The 15005-nt window shown below is 33.8% G+C and overlaps 1 protein-coding gene across 1 annotated transcript; it reads right to left on the bottom strand.

Moving 5' to 3' along the window:
• Positions 1 to 955: 955 nt before the first annotated feature.
• Positions 956 to 14882, bottom strand: LOC139514493 (uncharacterized). The gene is made up of 4 exons (XM_071303818.1): positions 14232 to 14882; positions 5902 to 6133; positions 3905 to 4040; positions 956 to 2171 (listed from the first exon to the last, which is right to left on the bottom strand). Exons 1-4 carry the CDS (start codon positions 14786 to 14788, stop codon positions 1300 to 1302), a joined length of 1797 nt encoding a protein of 598 aa, XP_071159919.1. The 5' UTR covers positions 14789 to 14882; the 3' UTR covers positions 956 to 1299.
• Between the last annotated feature and the right edge of the window lie 123 nt (positions 14883 to 15005).

Consider the following 15005-nt stretch of genomic DNA (forward strand, 5'->3'; position numbering starts at 1 on the left):
TACAATTGTATTATATGTCTCTGTTGAAAGTAATCAATAATTCTCTAAATATACTGCAAACATTTACCCGAGGGAACTTACTTTATATAAATCGAATACAAACTGTCCGTTTTTTTAGGTATATACGCTATTTCAGTTTTAAACGAAAGTCAGGTGTACCATTTAAAACAAAAGGAACGAAAATCGTTCCCAATTGTTATTTTTCCCTTTTTCGGGTGGTGATGTTCTTTTGGCACTAGCTCTTGGTATAACAATGAAGGTATATCATAAATACAAATATATGGTTTGGAAATTTGACAGTACCTGTAGAACACTAACTACAAGTCAGATAGTCCATCCCAATTTGTAAGGTGATGTATTTTTTAGCCCATAAACTAACTTGAACAATCAACGAAAGGATTTTTATAAAAAACGGATATTGTTGGTTTTCTTTTACCAATCTGGTGGAAATGTTCAGTGCTTTTCAACTGATTTCATGACAATTTGTTTTTAAATTGTGTTGTTACAACACTGTCTAAGGTTAAGGGAGTGTTTGGCGGCCCGAAAACATGTTAAACTCCTAAATATTTGTGATGCTCTTAGCTGTTCCAAGTCAGAAACCTGAAATTAAGCGATTTGTATTAACTATTTTGTACATAAATCAGGCCATCATTTTATTGTTTGAATTATTTTACATTTATAATCTCGATGTCTCTTATATCTTAGTATGTGGTACGGGTTTGCTCATTGTTGAAGACCGCATGGCAACCAAAATATTGGTCTCTAATGGAGAGATGATTCATTATATAGAGAATCATAATGACTTAAATTTTATGCAATAGATTTCTCAAAATGGTATTGAAATACATACAAAATCGAGTCAAAATTATCTCATATGTGTATAATTTTGATTTCTTCCAAATAATGTTACGATTTCCGTTTTTGTAGCCCGTCAATGTAAAAGTTTACCAAAACATGCAAATTGGTAATATTTTATATATAAAGGTGTTCTCAACTGGAATTAAACAGTACCGAGATCACCATACAATTGAACAAATACAGAAACAAGTAGCTACACTTAATTTAAATTTCAAATGTATTTTCATTTAACTGACATGAAAATTGAAAAGAAATGCAAATGTTTATGATTGTAGAATCTATCTGCATAAGAACTCATATTATATTTAAGCACAGTAAAATCACAAATAAGCAGAAAGGGAAAAGGCCTTGAATATGACATTTTTTCAGACTGGTAAAACGAGTTACTTTCACCCTTGGACATATTGTCCAAAGAAAACAGTTTAATCAATTGATTTCTATTTAAAATGTTGTTGGTGGTGGTGGTGGTGGTGGTGGTGGCGGTGGTGGCGGTGGTGGTGGTGGCGGCGGCGGTGGATGAGGCGGGACACCATACGAATCCATTGTAGGTAAACCATAATGTGGTGGTGGTGGCGGTGGAGGAGGATGAGGCGGGACACCATACGAATCCATTGTAGGTAAACCATAATTTGGTTGTGGTTCATACGGCTTATTACCAGGTGGTGGTGGTGGCGGCGGCGGCGGTGGTGGCGGAGGATGAGGCGGAACGCCATACGAATTCATTGTACGTGAACCATAATTTGGTTGTGGTTCATACGGCTTATTACCAGGTGGTGGCGGTGGCGGAGGAGGATGAGGCGGAACACCAAACGAATTAATTGTACGTGAACCATAATTCGGTTGTGGTTCATACGGCTGTCTATTTAACATTCCATCTGCACTATCATATAGTGGCTCTTCGTCTGCGTTAGGTAAAGACTGCCTATTTAACATCCCATCCGCACTATCATATAGTGGCTCTTCGTTTGTGTTAGGTAAATGGTGTGGTTGATATTCCTCGTATTCACCCTCGCCATGAGGCTGTGGTGGGTTAAATTCCATGTCCTCACCTTCAGGTATTGGCAAAAATTCTATGTAGTCACCCTCAATAGGAGGCTGTGTAGGTTGTAAATTCACGTATAAGCCCTCGGTTTGAGATCGTGTTGGTAGGTATTTTTTGTCTTGACCCGCGATACGAGGCTGATCTGGGTTATCATCGTACTGATTGTCAAAAGAAGAATCGTCAAAGTAAGAATCGCCATCAGGATCGTTTATATTAACTACTTCAGCCTTGAGTAATGGTTCTTTATCTGCATCATCCTGGGTATTTACTCCTATTTAATATATAAAATAAAGTTTTATGATGGAAGACAAAATATGAAAGCTCACGTAATGTTCAATATCCATTTATGAGAAAAAAATACAAAATGTAGTTATCAACATAACGATTAAATTTTTCTCAATAATAAAGAATACTCTATTAACTACATAGATGATAAACAACGTCAGTACCACAGGGACTTGTCTCAGAAAAAAAATTCCTATATACCTTATTATAACACATGGCAAAAAAATATTCTGAGACAAGTGCCTGTGGTTAGTACGCAGAATCTATACTCCAAGACCTTCATGTATTATTTGTGAAGTTGATACGGAATATGGTACATTCCGATGAACTTTTTTTAGAAAAAGGACGAGACGAGCTTTGACATATCCCTGGTTCATCAACTTTCTGCTGAGACACTGGTGACGTTTTACAAAGTCTACGTAGGAGCTGCAAGCTCTTGAATACCGAATAAATTGGGAAATGTCTGTCTATCCCATATGCAGGTGATTATGGTATATTGCTACTACTGTGGGGGGGAATTGATAATTTGAAATTTCAGTACCAGAATCTATGACAAACGAGACGATTTTAGTTTTGAAAGTATTCCCTTTTGAAATAATAATTTCAACACTAAAATCGTCTCGTTTGTCAAATTTCAAATTATCAATTTCCCCCACATTTTCAAAAAGAATTATTAATTTCAAAACTAAAATCGTCTCGTTTGTCATAGATTCAGGTACTAAAATGACTGTGTATGTCAAATTCGAGGTATACGTCTTAAAATGAGGCGGACCACAAAATTACAAGCGTAAACCAATTCAAATAGGAAAAATCAACGTTCCGGTAATCTATATATACAAACAGAGAATCGAGAACGGCTAGGCTATATATGAACCAATTCAACAAACTACAACCACTAAACAACAGGCTCCAATTTCATATAATCCTTTAATAGTATAAAGTCCAAGATAAAATTTCAAATATTACTTTATGCAGATGCCAAGTATAGAAAATAATAATCAAATTAAAATGTTATGTGTTGCACAGGTCGATCAGTAAGCCACTAACCAATCAATCAATCAATCATTTAAAAATATTTAGATGAACAGTTTGATTTCGCTTTTGCATAAATATTCAATGTATCAAATCATTGGAAAATTATAAAAAATGTTTTTACATTTATAACATAATGATTTAAGAGTAAGAACATATTTATGTTAATCATATTGTAAGACAACAGCTGCAATTGAAATATACATTCTTTTTATGAATACTAGTATATAACATCTTTTATGAATATTATTTATTAACATATGATACGCAATAGAAATAAATAATAGACAATGATAATAACAGAAAATTCCCTTGCATATGAGTATTTATATATACATAAAGTCACCTTTATTATGCTCAGGAGCGGATCATGGATGTTAAAAAGGAGGGCTCCTATTAGTCAACATTTGGACTGATGCTTGTAAAAAATATATGCATTCATCATTTATGTAGCTCCATAAAGGGGGGGCTTGTTTAGCTGATACTCTTGTTCACACAAAAGGCTAATTTCACTGGCATTTCCAAAAATAACATTTGTACTTATTTAATGGTAGTAATTTGGTCACTAGTGGAGAGTTGTCGCATTGGCGATAAAACCACATTTTCTTATTTTTTACATAATGGCTAGACCATGTCAAATACCTAAAAGCAGCATTAGAACTGTGGGAAGTATGCTAGTATCCTTACCCATAGAATCGTCTCCTGTGCCCTTACCAAAGTCAAAAGGAAAGAGGTACCCATTTGAAGTTCCTTCTATGTCATCCGCTTTTATGGCTGTTGCTATAGACGTCTGTAGAATTCGGGATATGAGCAATATGGAAAGCTGAAAGACAATTACTTTTATAATTTGAGTTTTTTTTATAAAACCCATTTTTCACAACTTTCAAACCTTGTTAAAATTGTTGTGTAATCGACAACCGCACAGTACAAAAGAGATAAGTGATGAGAAAAGGGAAACACACGTAGAAATTTTCCTAGTGTTAATCATTTTGGGGGAAATTTTAAATGCACTATTTCTACAAGGGATAGGCCGAGATTACTCTGACGTCCAACAGCTGTTTTGACAACCCCAGCTTGGCTGGCAAAACAGCCTGGGCGTCAGAGTAAAATCTCGGACTATACACGGGATTGTTTCACGACCTTGGCTAACCCATGCGGGTCTCGTAAGGTTGGTTTAATACACCAGATCATTTATGTTGCACTTTGTAAATACAGCTGTTTCTCAAACCACGGCTCTTTTGGGGGAAATATATAGTATTCATAGATATGTTAATTTGTTAACGTACTGGTTCAAAGATATTATCTCTGTGTTTCGTCTCGTTGAGACATCACTTGCCTTGGGAATGTAACCAGTATAGAAAAACATGGTAGCGCCTAAATTTTAATTCTTAGGAGGTCCAAAACTAGAGGTAAGGGTAGAATATAGTTTTAGTATAAGTTTACTTACTCTTAGAAGTTCGTGGCATATAAATGTTGAAAATTAGCCGCACAGCCCTATATTTTGACCTTTGAAAAAAATAGTAGTGCATATAAACTTTCCGTTCTTGGATGTTCTTTTTCACAAAACTTCATAGTAAAAGTGTCACAGTTTTTGCCGCAAAGTGAGTTCCTATAAAGACTGTTTATGACAATGTTAAATAAAGAACAGAAAAAACTAGATAACATTTTTAGCCTAATCAAGAATCCATAAAGGACATCATCATTTACAACAGTATTATGCACAATATGATTGGAAAAAAGAAAAACAAGAAGCTAATGTAAGTATTATAAACAAACAGAAATGCACGGAATGGTGCCAATTTATTTTTGTTTTACACTGTCTCTACTGTTTGACAGACCAGAAAGGCTGACCACTGTAGTCGCAATGTACAAACACCGATTTCCTTTGAGCGGTAAGCAACGAAATCAATCCACTAGTCGGGATTTTTTTTACTGTAGTCTCCTTACTATACAAGTCCTTAGAATAATTAAATGTGCATTTTTTAAATATTATTTTACATTTATTTGATCAATAATGATATATAATGGACTTATGATTTTAACTTGAATATATACTTAGATTAAAAGGGAATTTGTTGTTTGCATACCGTTCAGTGGCAAACATTTCATAAATATTCAGTTACAGTGGATTCGTTATTATTCGTTGGATACCAATTTTCGTGGATTTCGTGGTAATCCGGGAAGCACGAATCTTAATGTACAACGAATTAAAAAAAATCAATAAGAATGTATGCATACTTTGGCAGAACCACGCAATCAAATATCCGCGAAAATGGAAGATTACCACAATCCCCGAATATTGGTACCCACGACATTAGATGAACCCACAGTAACTTATCAAAACTCTTTGGCCGTTGTGGATACTAGTAAAAAAGTGATTGGGAGTTGGATTTTTGAAACATCTTTTTGTTTTAAGCCTCTTGATATATACAATTACAGGGAACAGTGTCCAAATGGTTATGAGTTGTATTTCGCAAGAATCTGAACAAATTAGATGCTCTTCAAGTTTCGCATTTCTACCTCTTTGAATGAATTATGAAACACATTTGCAAAGTTATTGCAGACTTATATTTATATTACTTGAAATCCTAATTTTATTAAATTCTGGTTTTGCTAAAAAAAACTTTCACATCTTTTCTTATAAATTTTTAACAATGAATGTGTTTTCATCTAACTGAGCTTACCTCTAAAATCGACACAAACATAATGACACCACCGATCTCACTCAGAACCTTATCACCATAGAAGTCCATCAAAGCATCTGTACATCCAACCGTGTAGAGGGAATGCTGAGTCTTAAAGTCATAGTTGAAATGCAAGTCGCTGTCATGGACATGGTGATGTACACATGGTCTATCATATATTGGATTACAACAGCTGAATGGAACATCGTCATTCAAATAATTTTCTCCAGTCCTGCAATTATATCGAAGATTAAAAACTATTTGACCAATTCATTGTTTATCCTTTTATTCATAAAATATATTTGTTACTTCCAAACAATGTGGTCATATTTCATTATTGTATATATAAATGAAGAAAATTATACGAATCAAGAAAACCTGCTAAAATATAGTAAAGGCTATGGTAAAACCCTGCTAAAATATAGTAAAGGCTATGGTAAGTAAACCTGCTAAAATATAGTAAAGGCTATGGTAAGTAAACCTGCTAAAATATAGTAAAGGCTATGGTAAGTAAACCTGCTAAAATATAGTAAAGGCTATGGTAAGAAAACCTGCTAAAATATATAGTAAACGCTATGGTAAGAAAACCTGCTAAAATATAGTAAAGGCTATGGTAAGTAAACCTGCTAAAATATAGTAAAGGCTATGGTAAGAAAACCTGCTAAAATATAGTAAAGGCTATGGTAAGTATATCAGGAATGTTGACAAATCAATAATGCATATAAAGAGTAAGACAGAAATCATAATAAAACACGCTTAACATGTTGAGTGCGTTTTATATTTCTTTAATGTCTTTCACGGAATTTGAAAAATAGGGAGGGGGGATCCCAATACATTGCCTCAGCTACATTTTCTTCCAAGTGGGGTTTGCATGTTTTAAAGTTTCCTGTTTTATGAAATATTATTCCTATCGACATAATTAAAGCCATTTACAACTTCAATCGGTGTACCATTGTAGTTGAAATGTGAATTTCTAGGGTTCTACCGTTGCTAAAAGAGTAGTATATATGTACGTTGATACTAAAGCGTCAGATACCACCGTAGCTGTGAACTTTTTTCCACTAGTGCAACTTTGTCATTGGCGCAAGTATTATAGATAAATTTTAAATACATTCTTAGTATTTTATTTTTTTTCAATATTTTACTACAAACGAATTGTTCATCTATTCAGAAACATTTCATCCTCGCTAGCCAAGGTATTCGATCCAGAGGAGGGAACTGGATCACACACACACACACACACACCTCGAAACACCTTTTAAGCAAATTATTTCATTGAAACATTGAAAGAAAAAATGCAATTTATATTACAAATCACCTTTATTTCAATTTTTAATGGAGTCTAACATGCTGTAATAACCTCTCTATATATACATAGAGTTTTAGAAAATCAGGCAGTATTTTTGTAACAGTATCTTAAATGTAAATGAAATATAAGCTTGTTTCTTGTTTGCTGACAGAATTTTGATGTTTTTGTTTTGTTGTTTTGTTTGATTTTTAGGTGTAGACTCTATATGGAAGGTTCTATATTTAAACGGTGCTTATTGGGTTAACCAAAACATGTTTGCTTTCATATTAATGCGGATACCCTGGAAAAAATTGAACCGGTGTCTGATGGCTTGTAATCCAGTCAACATGGAGGTAAATGCTTAAAATTTCATCGGAAAGTTTTTGAGTGTTTTTGTATCTATAACGTCATCTTATTTAATATACTAAAAGTAAATAGTGGTAGAAAGTAATAAATGTGTTTTTTTAAATAAAAAATTGGGAAATGTCAATATTTTTTTATGAAAAAAAAAATGAGCAATATCTTTCATTACGAGATAACTCTTTTAGAAATATCACAAAGATGAATGTATAAGGACATTTTTATTGTGAGACAAAAAAACTAAGATTTTAATCATAAAATCTCTGAAAATAGAAGTCCGGAAATTTTGTCAAGTGTAACTCTATGAAACATATGAATATGAGTTTGTGAGGAAACTTGCTGAATTTAATGACAAAAAAAAATTATTTTGAGAAACGAGTGACCGGTGAAAAATAATGTTCTTCCAATTCTTGAACCAATGCATACAAATATCATAAACTTAGTCTTCTGTGCACGAATTTATCATTTTTTTCGTGTAAATTTCGTATAATCGTCATTTTTTTTCTCAATCGGTCAGTGTTGTTGTCAAAATATGGCAGGTAATTAAAGTTCGTGTTTTGAAGATTGTCACCTGTTTGTCAACTATCAACAAAAAATCAACAAAGAAGCATGGAAATTGAGCACGTGTTTAACATGTAAATTCTGGGCTGCGTTCAATATCGTAGCAGCTACGTAGTGCGACGTAGATTTTCACTATTGAACGTGTAGCTATATACTAGTTGTTACATAAATATTGATAGCAGCTACGATCAGCTACGTAGCTGCTACGATATTGAACTCAACCCAGATAATAGTCTATTTTAAGGACATCCATGCGTATTGTGATCACCGGATTTTTACGAGATGGGTCACGCTGAGGTCACTTTGCATACGGGAAATATGTCGGGAAGGAAGCAATTAAAATAACGGAAACTTCTTCTAAATATGAATAGTTTCTAAATTAAAGAATGTTCTTCAGAAAAAAGTATATGTACATAAGTTTTATAATGAAAACTATCCATTGAGTTATAAAAAAATATATGCATTATTTTTTTTGATTTGAGGTTTCTTATGACTTTAAGGTTTTTTGTCACCGATATACTGAATAAGTTTGCATATATCTAAAACCTCTACAGACTAACCGGTGGCAATACGAGATATATTTGTAAAAGTCAAAGGCTTTCTTTTCGAACTGGAAAACTAAACAAATTATGATTCTGTTGAAAGGTATGCATGCATAGAACTTCGTAATGCTATGTATAAATTGTGCTAGGGCCAAAGAAGAAGAAAGGAGAGATTGATGATACTGATTAAAGTCGTGTTGTTGGAATTGTATAAATTATTACGGTTATAACGCAGATTATAGCTAGCAGATTTAGGTACAAGGGTTATATGTAACTGATTTTGAATGTTTATAAAAGTAAAAGAGACTTGGTTTGAATACAAACAGATCATTTATCCAAAACAACAAAATAGAGCGAATGTAAGCAACAATAAATTCCCGTAAGCGGACAATCAACTATGAGCAAACCTCATACCTCAAAGTTGCATATAACAGTCCCACAAACGTGATAAATGTGAATCTTTCTAACGGTAAAACCCCAGCGGCCTTATTTGTGAAAAAAAAAACAATAAACGAAAGACAAGCATAAGCCTTCAACAGCAACCATTACATTACAGGTTCATGTCTACACAATGCGCCGGTTTTAAACATGTCTTTTGGAGCACAGCTGTAGGAGTCCGCTGTTTCATCGTTAAATGATACTGGAAGATGATAGTGGTCCTAGACTTCAGAGAAGAAGTAGGAGGGATGATTTTAACAACTTGGCTCAAGCAGCAGAGAGAGCGTCTAGTGAGCTTCCAATAAATTGTTTTTTACAATGTGGTTCAAAGTTTTGAGGAACGATTTCTTCATATCAATATTATCACATAGCTCCTCCATTATAGATTACTTGGTTGTATGTAACAGTGTGATGAATTGTGACACTCTAGAAAACAAACACAAAAATTAGAAACAACACTCTGAAAAACGCTCCATACATATGTGGCCACGCTTTGTTTACGAATATCTAACAACACTCTGTTAATCTACGTTCTTTTTTGGTCGTTATTACATCAGCAAATTTCTTCTACTTCTAAATTCTCCCCCAGAGTTTACCCGACTGGATAATACTCAATCAATGTATTTGGGAGAAGTCGGTTAGCATTTAAAATTGTAAGATAATCGGAAGAAAGAAATGTATAAACTGAGGCCGCAATTCTTTCTAACCAAAATTTTTCAAACGTTGTGTTGCGTTTGTTGTTGTTTTCTAAACGCATAAAAGAAGAAACACATAAATCGTTTAAAAAGTCTTTTACTGACCCTGTTTGAATCTTCAATAATGCATGCACATGTTGTTGGTAAACTTTTTGCAAACGTAGAAACAAATAGTTCTTTTAATTTTTAAGTAAGAAACAAATGTAGCGTTTGTACTAACAAACGACAAACGACAAACTGCAGACGCATTTTTAGCGTGTGCATAGTTTGTCAAAGTTTATGTAAACTTTGCAAACGTATGTTTGAAAGAAATGATCAAAACATGTGCGCGCTTAGCTATTTGCATCATTTGTGTAAGAAAGAAATGCACTCTTAATTTGTCATTAAATTTCACGTCTCCTGATCGTCCCGAATATGCATAAAATATTTGCCACTGGAGTTAAGCAACCAACAATCCATCAAATAATCCAGCATTTGCTGAAAGAAATTTGGTCAAGTTTACAAGTTTAATTTGTGAGTAATTAATTTATTTTATAACATTACGATAAAAGTAAGTGTGCAAAATCCAACCTGATATTATCTTCTACGAGAAAAATTATAACTACAGATGAAGTGCTGATTTTTTTTTTATTTATTCAATATTGTGTTACTGTATAGTTTTTTGTATCTGTTAACCTGTAGAAGAAACTCATGCAGTTTGTGTTAAAGCTTTGCTCATTGAATAAAGCTTCATTAGAATGTATTAAATGACAAACATGTTACAAGTTATTGAATTTACTCTTTATAACAAGAAACAAGAAGATGGTAAAAGTGAGACTTGTACTTGGCGAATTAACTTCCCGTCCATGTCATGACGAGAACATGCAGAATACGAACTTTGTTTTGTTCTAGACAGACAAACTGAATATGATCATAGTTAATTTGCATTTCATGCAAGGGCATGGTAACTTTCCACAGGATGACATGCCACCTTTTTTCATATACTCATTTATTCTGACTGTGATCCGATCAGTTTTTACAATGCTTTAACTGATTTAATTATTTGACCAAGTAATCCCAAATACCTCATCTTAAATATTTGTTTGGTGGTTGTTGTTGTTTTGATGTGGTTCAAATGTTTCTCGTTTCTCAGGTTTCTTTTTACGATTTGACCGTTGGGTTTCATACTTAAATTGTACACTGTAGCCGTTTATAGGACCTTGATTACTTGCTGTTCTGTGGGCGCCAATGCGTCCGTGTTGAATGCCTTTCTTTGATCTATAACTGTAAACTGTTTATACATTGTAACTAGGATGTTTGAGAGTTGTCTCATTAGCACTCATACCACTTCTTCTTATTTATATTTTATCTTGAAAATAAATAGATCTGAAACGAACTTCACAAGTTAGTGTCTACTTCTTTTCTTCGTATAACGTATAAGCTTCCTATTATAAGGAACACCCCTTAACGGGTAATATTAAAATATTAAAAAAGGGGGAATAAACAGGGATAAAATATATGATTTACGATTTGACCGTTGGGTTTCATACTTAAATTGTACACTATAGCCGTTTATAGGACCTTGATTACTTGCTGTTCTGTGGGCGTTACATATTGATTATAAACAGATATATATCATGACATGTTAAGAAGAGGTATTTGCGAGAGAAAAAAACAGTCCAGAGGATGTTAAATTTCACGAGCCGTAAGGCGAGGTAATTCATCAATGACATCATTCTCAAAACTGGTATTTTTCGCAAATACCCCTCAAGAACATGCTATATCTGTTTAATTACACCGAATTTAACGTTACAAGCGTCCAGTCGGATAGTGTTTTTTTTTTGGCAAATACCATGGCAGAGAGGGTAAAAAAGCCGGCATATTCTTTTTGCATATACCCTGACGGCGTTAAAAAATGAACGATATTCATTTGATAACAGTAAATTGGTAAAAAAAAATACACTGGCTTTCAACCAATCAAAACCCAGGATTATTACATAATGATAACTTATAAGGTGTAATTATACATGAAAGAGAGTATTTCTTTTGGTTCTTAAAAATATTTACATAATTAATTATTCAATCAAGTGAAAATAACGGATCCCAGCACATCAGTTACTATAAAAAAATTATTTAGATACAGAGACACATGATGAGATCGCCATCGCCTACTATATATATTAAGTATAGAAATTCCAACATTTCCATGATTAACAATTTATTTACTTAAATGTTCTGAATTATCTTAGTCTATGCTTGCATACTATTACAGCGGATTGCATTGCGTGTGTAGTTAAAGGTAATATCTTTGGTTAGCTTGCTTGCTAGTAAACTACCCATCTTTAAGAGTAGTCCGACAGATTTATATAACCAATCTTATTATTTATCTGTCTAGACTATAAGATAGATATATTTTATTTCCAATTATTAAAGGGCCCACAAGGGGCATACAGAGAATACAAGTATAAGGAAAAAGAACATTGATAAGCATATATATAAAGAGTTTATATACACAATCACGATACAATTAGACTATAAATAATAAAATTACCAAACTCACCGTGTAGAACGCCACATGCATGCGGGGTGTCGGCTATGTTTGACACGGGGCAGCAATTTCGAAGCGGAGAAAAACTACCAAACTAAGTTCAAGTATAAACATTTCGGCCAATATGACTTCACGGTTCAGCTAGCAAGCAACCTAACCAAAGATATTACCTGTTAAATACCTACGTAGCGCCGACCCGACCCTTCGGCCGAGTTCACTTGAAACTCTTGAATTAACTTTACTTACTCGGGTTTCAACAATACGATTTTACTTGAACCACTCGAGTTATTAACACCGCGTACGTACCTGGTTTCAACCCTCACCGAGCCAGGGTTGAAATCGAGAAACTTTTGAATGACGTCAAACCAATGGCCGAGTTCACTTGAAACTCTCGAGTTAACTTTACTAACTCGGGTTTCAACAAAACGATTTTACTGGAACTACTCGAGTTAACCCCTCGTACCCTGGTTCCAACCCTCACCGAGCCAGGGTTAAAATCGAGAAACTCTTGAATGACGTCAAACCAATGAGAATATTTCATTTTTTGTGCTTGGTCAGAGCCTTACCCTAGAGTTACTTAGAGTTGTTCCGAATATCAACTCTAGTGCGTTAACGTAATAATCTATTAACTCTGAAGTCGATTGAAGTTTCGAGTGAACTCGGCCAATGAGAATATTTTATTTGTTATGCTTGGTCAGGGCCTTACCCTAGAGTTACTTAGAGCTGTTCCGAATATCAACTCTGGTGCGTTCACGTGATAATCTATTAACACTGAAGCGGCGATTGTAGAGTTTCAAGTGAACTCGGCCTTGTTGTTTTATACTCGAAATTCAATTTTGTACGGACAAAAAGTTCACTTTAACCAAATTTGTAGCATACTACAAATTTAAATTTTGTCATACAACATTATCATTTAGTGCACAAAAGACTTTACTTTGTATCATCAGACTAAATGCTTCTATTACCTAATTTGAAAATTTGGTAACAAATGTCAATGTTGAATGTAAATTAGTTTAGTATGGATTCTGTGAACTTACTTGCATACATAACTGAGATTTTGTCAACAAATTAAATTAAATTTTGTGATTATTGTTGTGATTCAAAGTTAGTTTATTTTAAACTTATTTATTTATAGTGGATTGGGAAACAAGCTTTGCAACTTATGTTAACCCCTTTCCACTTTGCGGGTGCGATTGCTGCCTTGTAGCGGTATTAGCCTGTTTTTTTTCGAAATCTACAAGAGTGTCTTTAACGGCTCTCAAATGGTGTCAAGGGAGAGCCGAAAATTCAGTCCCTGAAGGGAATCGAATCGAACCAGGAACCTTTGTGTTAGTAGTCCGATGCACTAACCACTTCACCACGGCTCTGTCACTGTGACAAAAGTTACTTTTGTAACACAAAAAAATATGTTTGTTAAATTTTCACTTCTAAACAAAACTCACAAGATCGAATTTTCTCTCACAAAGTGAAACGAAATTGAATTTTCTCTTAAGAACGAAATTATATTTTGTCTCACAAAAATAAGATTGTTGTCTCCCAAAAATTACTTTTGTGTTTTAATTTCCATATCAGGTAGCTATATTAGTCAATTTGATGATAAATTGATATGAAAACTGAAAAGAATGTTTAAGATTTGCATATAAAAACAGAAGTCCAAATAATTATGACGTTTTGGAAGGCTTTTCTAATTTTCGTTTTGACGCCTTCCTCAAGCGATAAGGTGTATAAAACAACTGAGAGGGGGACATATACTTAAAGTAGCAGGACCCCCCTTTTAAAATGGCTGGATCCGCCCCTGGAGATCAATGGCTAGTACTCTACTATTTAAAGTAAAGTTGTGTCGAATCCAAATATTTTCATATTTTAATTATCTGATATATTATCAAAACATTGTGAAAACGAATTTTAGTAGTACATACTTCTTTTTAGTTTCACTTAGGTAGTCTATGTGTATCCAAGAAACTTTGAACCAGTCTGTATATGCTTTATCACCGCAACATCTGTACTCAATTTGAAGCTGGTCAATCTCTGCTTTTTTACTTTGGACTGATTGATATCTTTTCATTGACGATGAAATACCAGAGGAGAATCCGTCTGCCAGAAGTCCAATAGCAACATAGCATACTATAGCTGATACAAAAACACACACAAACAAAAATGCAACCCCAATTACATATATCAACAAGAATAGATTCAAATCTGCGCGATTTTTTGGCTTATGATTGCTCCAGCAAATTTTGATTCCACAAGCACTTATGAACGTTCCAATAAACGCAACAACAATCATAAATATTGGCAGCGCATTTGGATCAAAATCTTGAATCAAGTGCGATTTACTTTGAATGGCTGCAGATATGTAAGCGCCAGTAATAAGAATAATTAAACACATAAAAATGCCAACAACATTGAGACCAGCAGCTGCCTTTGCTAGTCGACGTCTTGTTGTTTCGCTGATTTTTAAATTTGGCCAACCCATTAGAATTTTCCATTTCAAACCATTTTTAGTTTTTTGTCAGATTTGACTCAATGTTTTACCGCCATCTTGAATATTTGACGTTCAGTATTTTGCTATGACGTCATAAAAATTTTCTTGTCAATATAATTTTGTATCCAGTAAATTAAGAATTAGAGCTATATTGTTCGTTTTATTTTTGATAAAACAATAATCATAAAATCTATGTTTAAACTTTAAC

This window comes from Mytilus edulis, chromosome 3 (genome assembly GCF_963676685.1).
Source record: "Mytilus edulis chromosome 3, xbMytEdul2.2, whole genome shotgun sequence".
Classification (NCBI taxonomy): domain Eukaryota; kingdom Metazoa; phylum Mollusca; class Bivalvia; order Mytilida; family Mytilidae; genus Mytilus; species Mytilus edulis.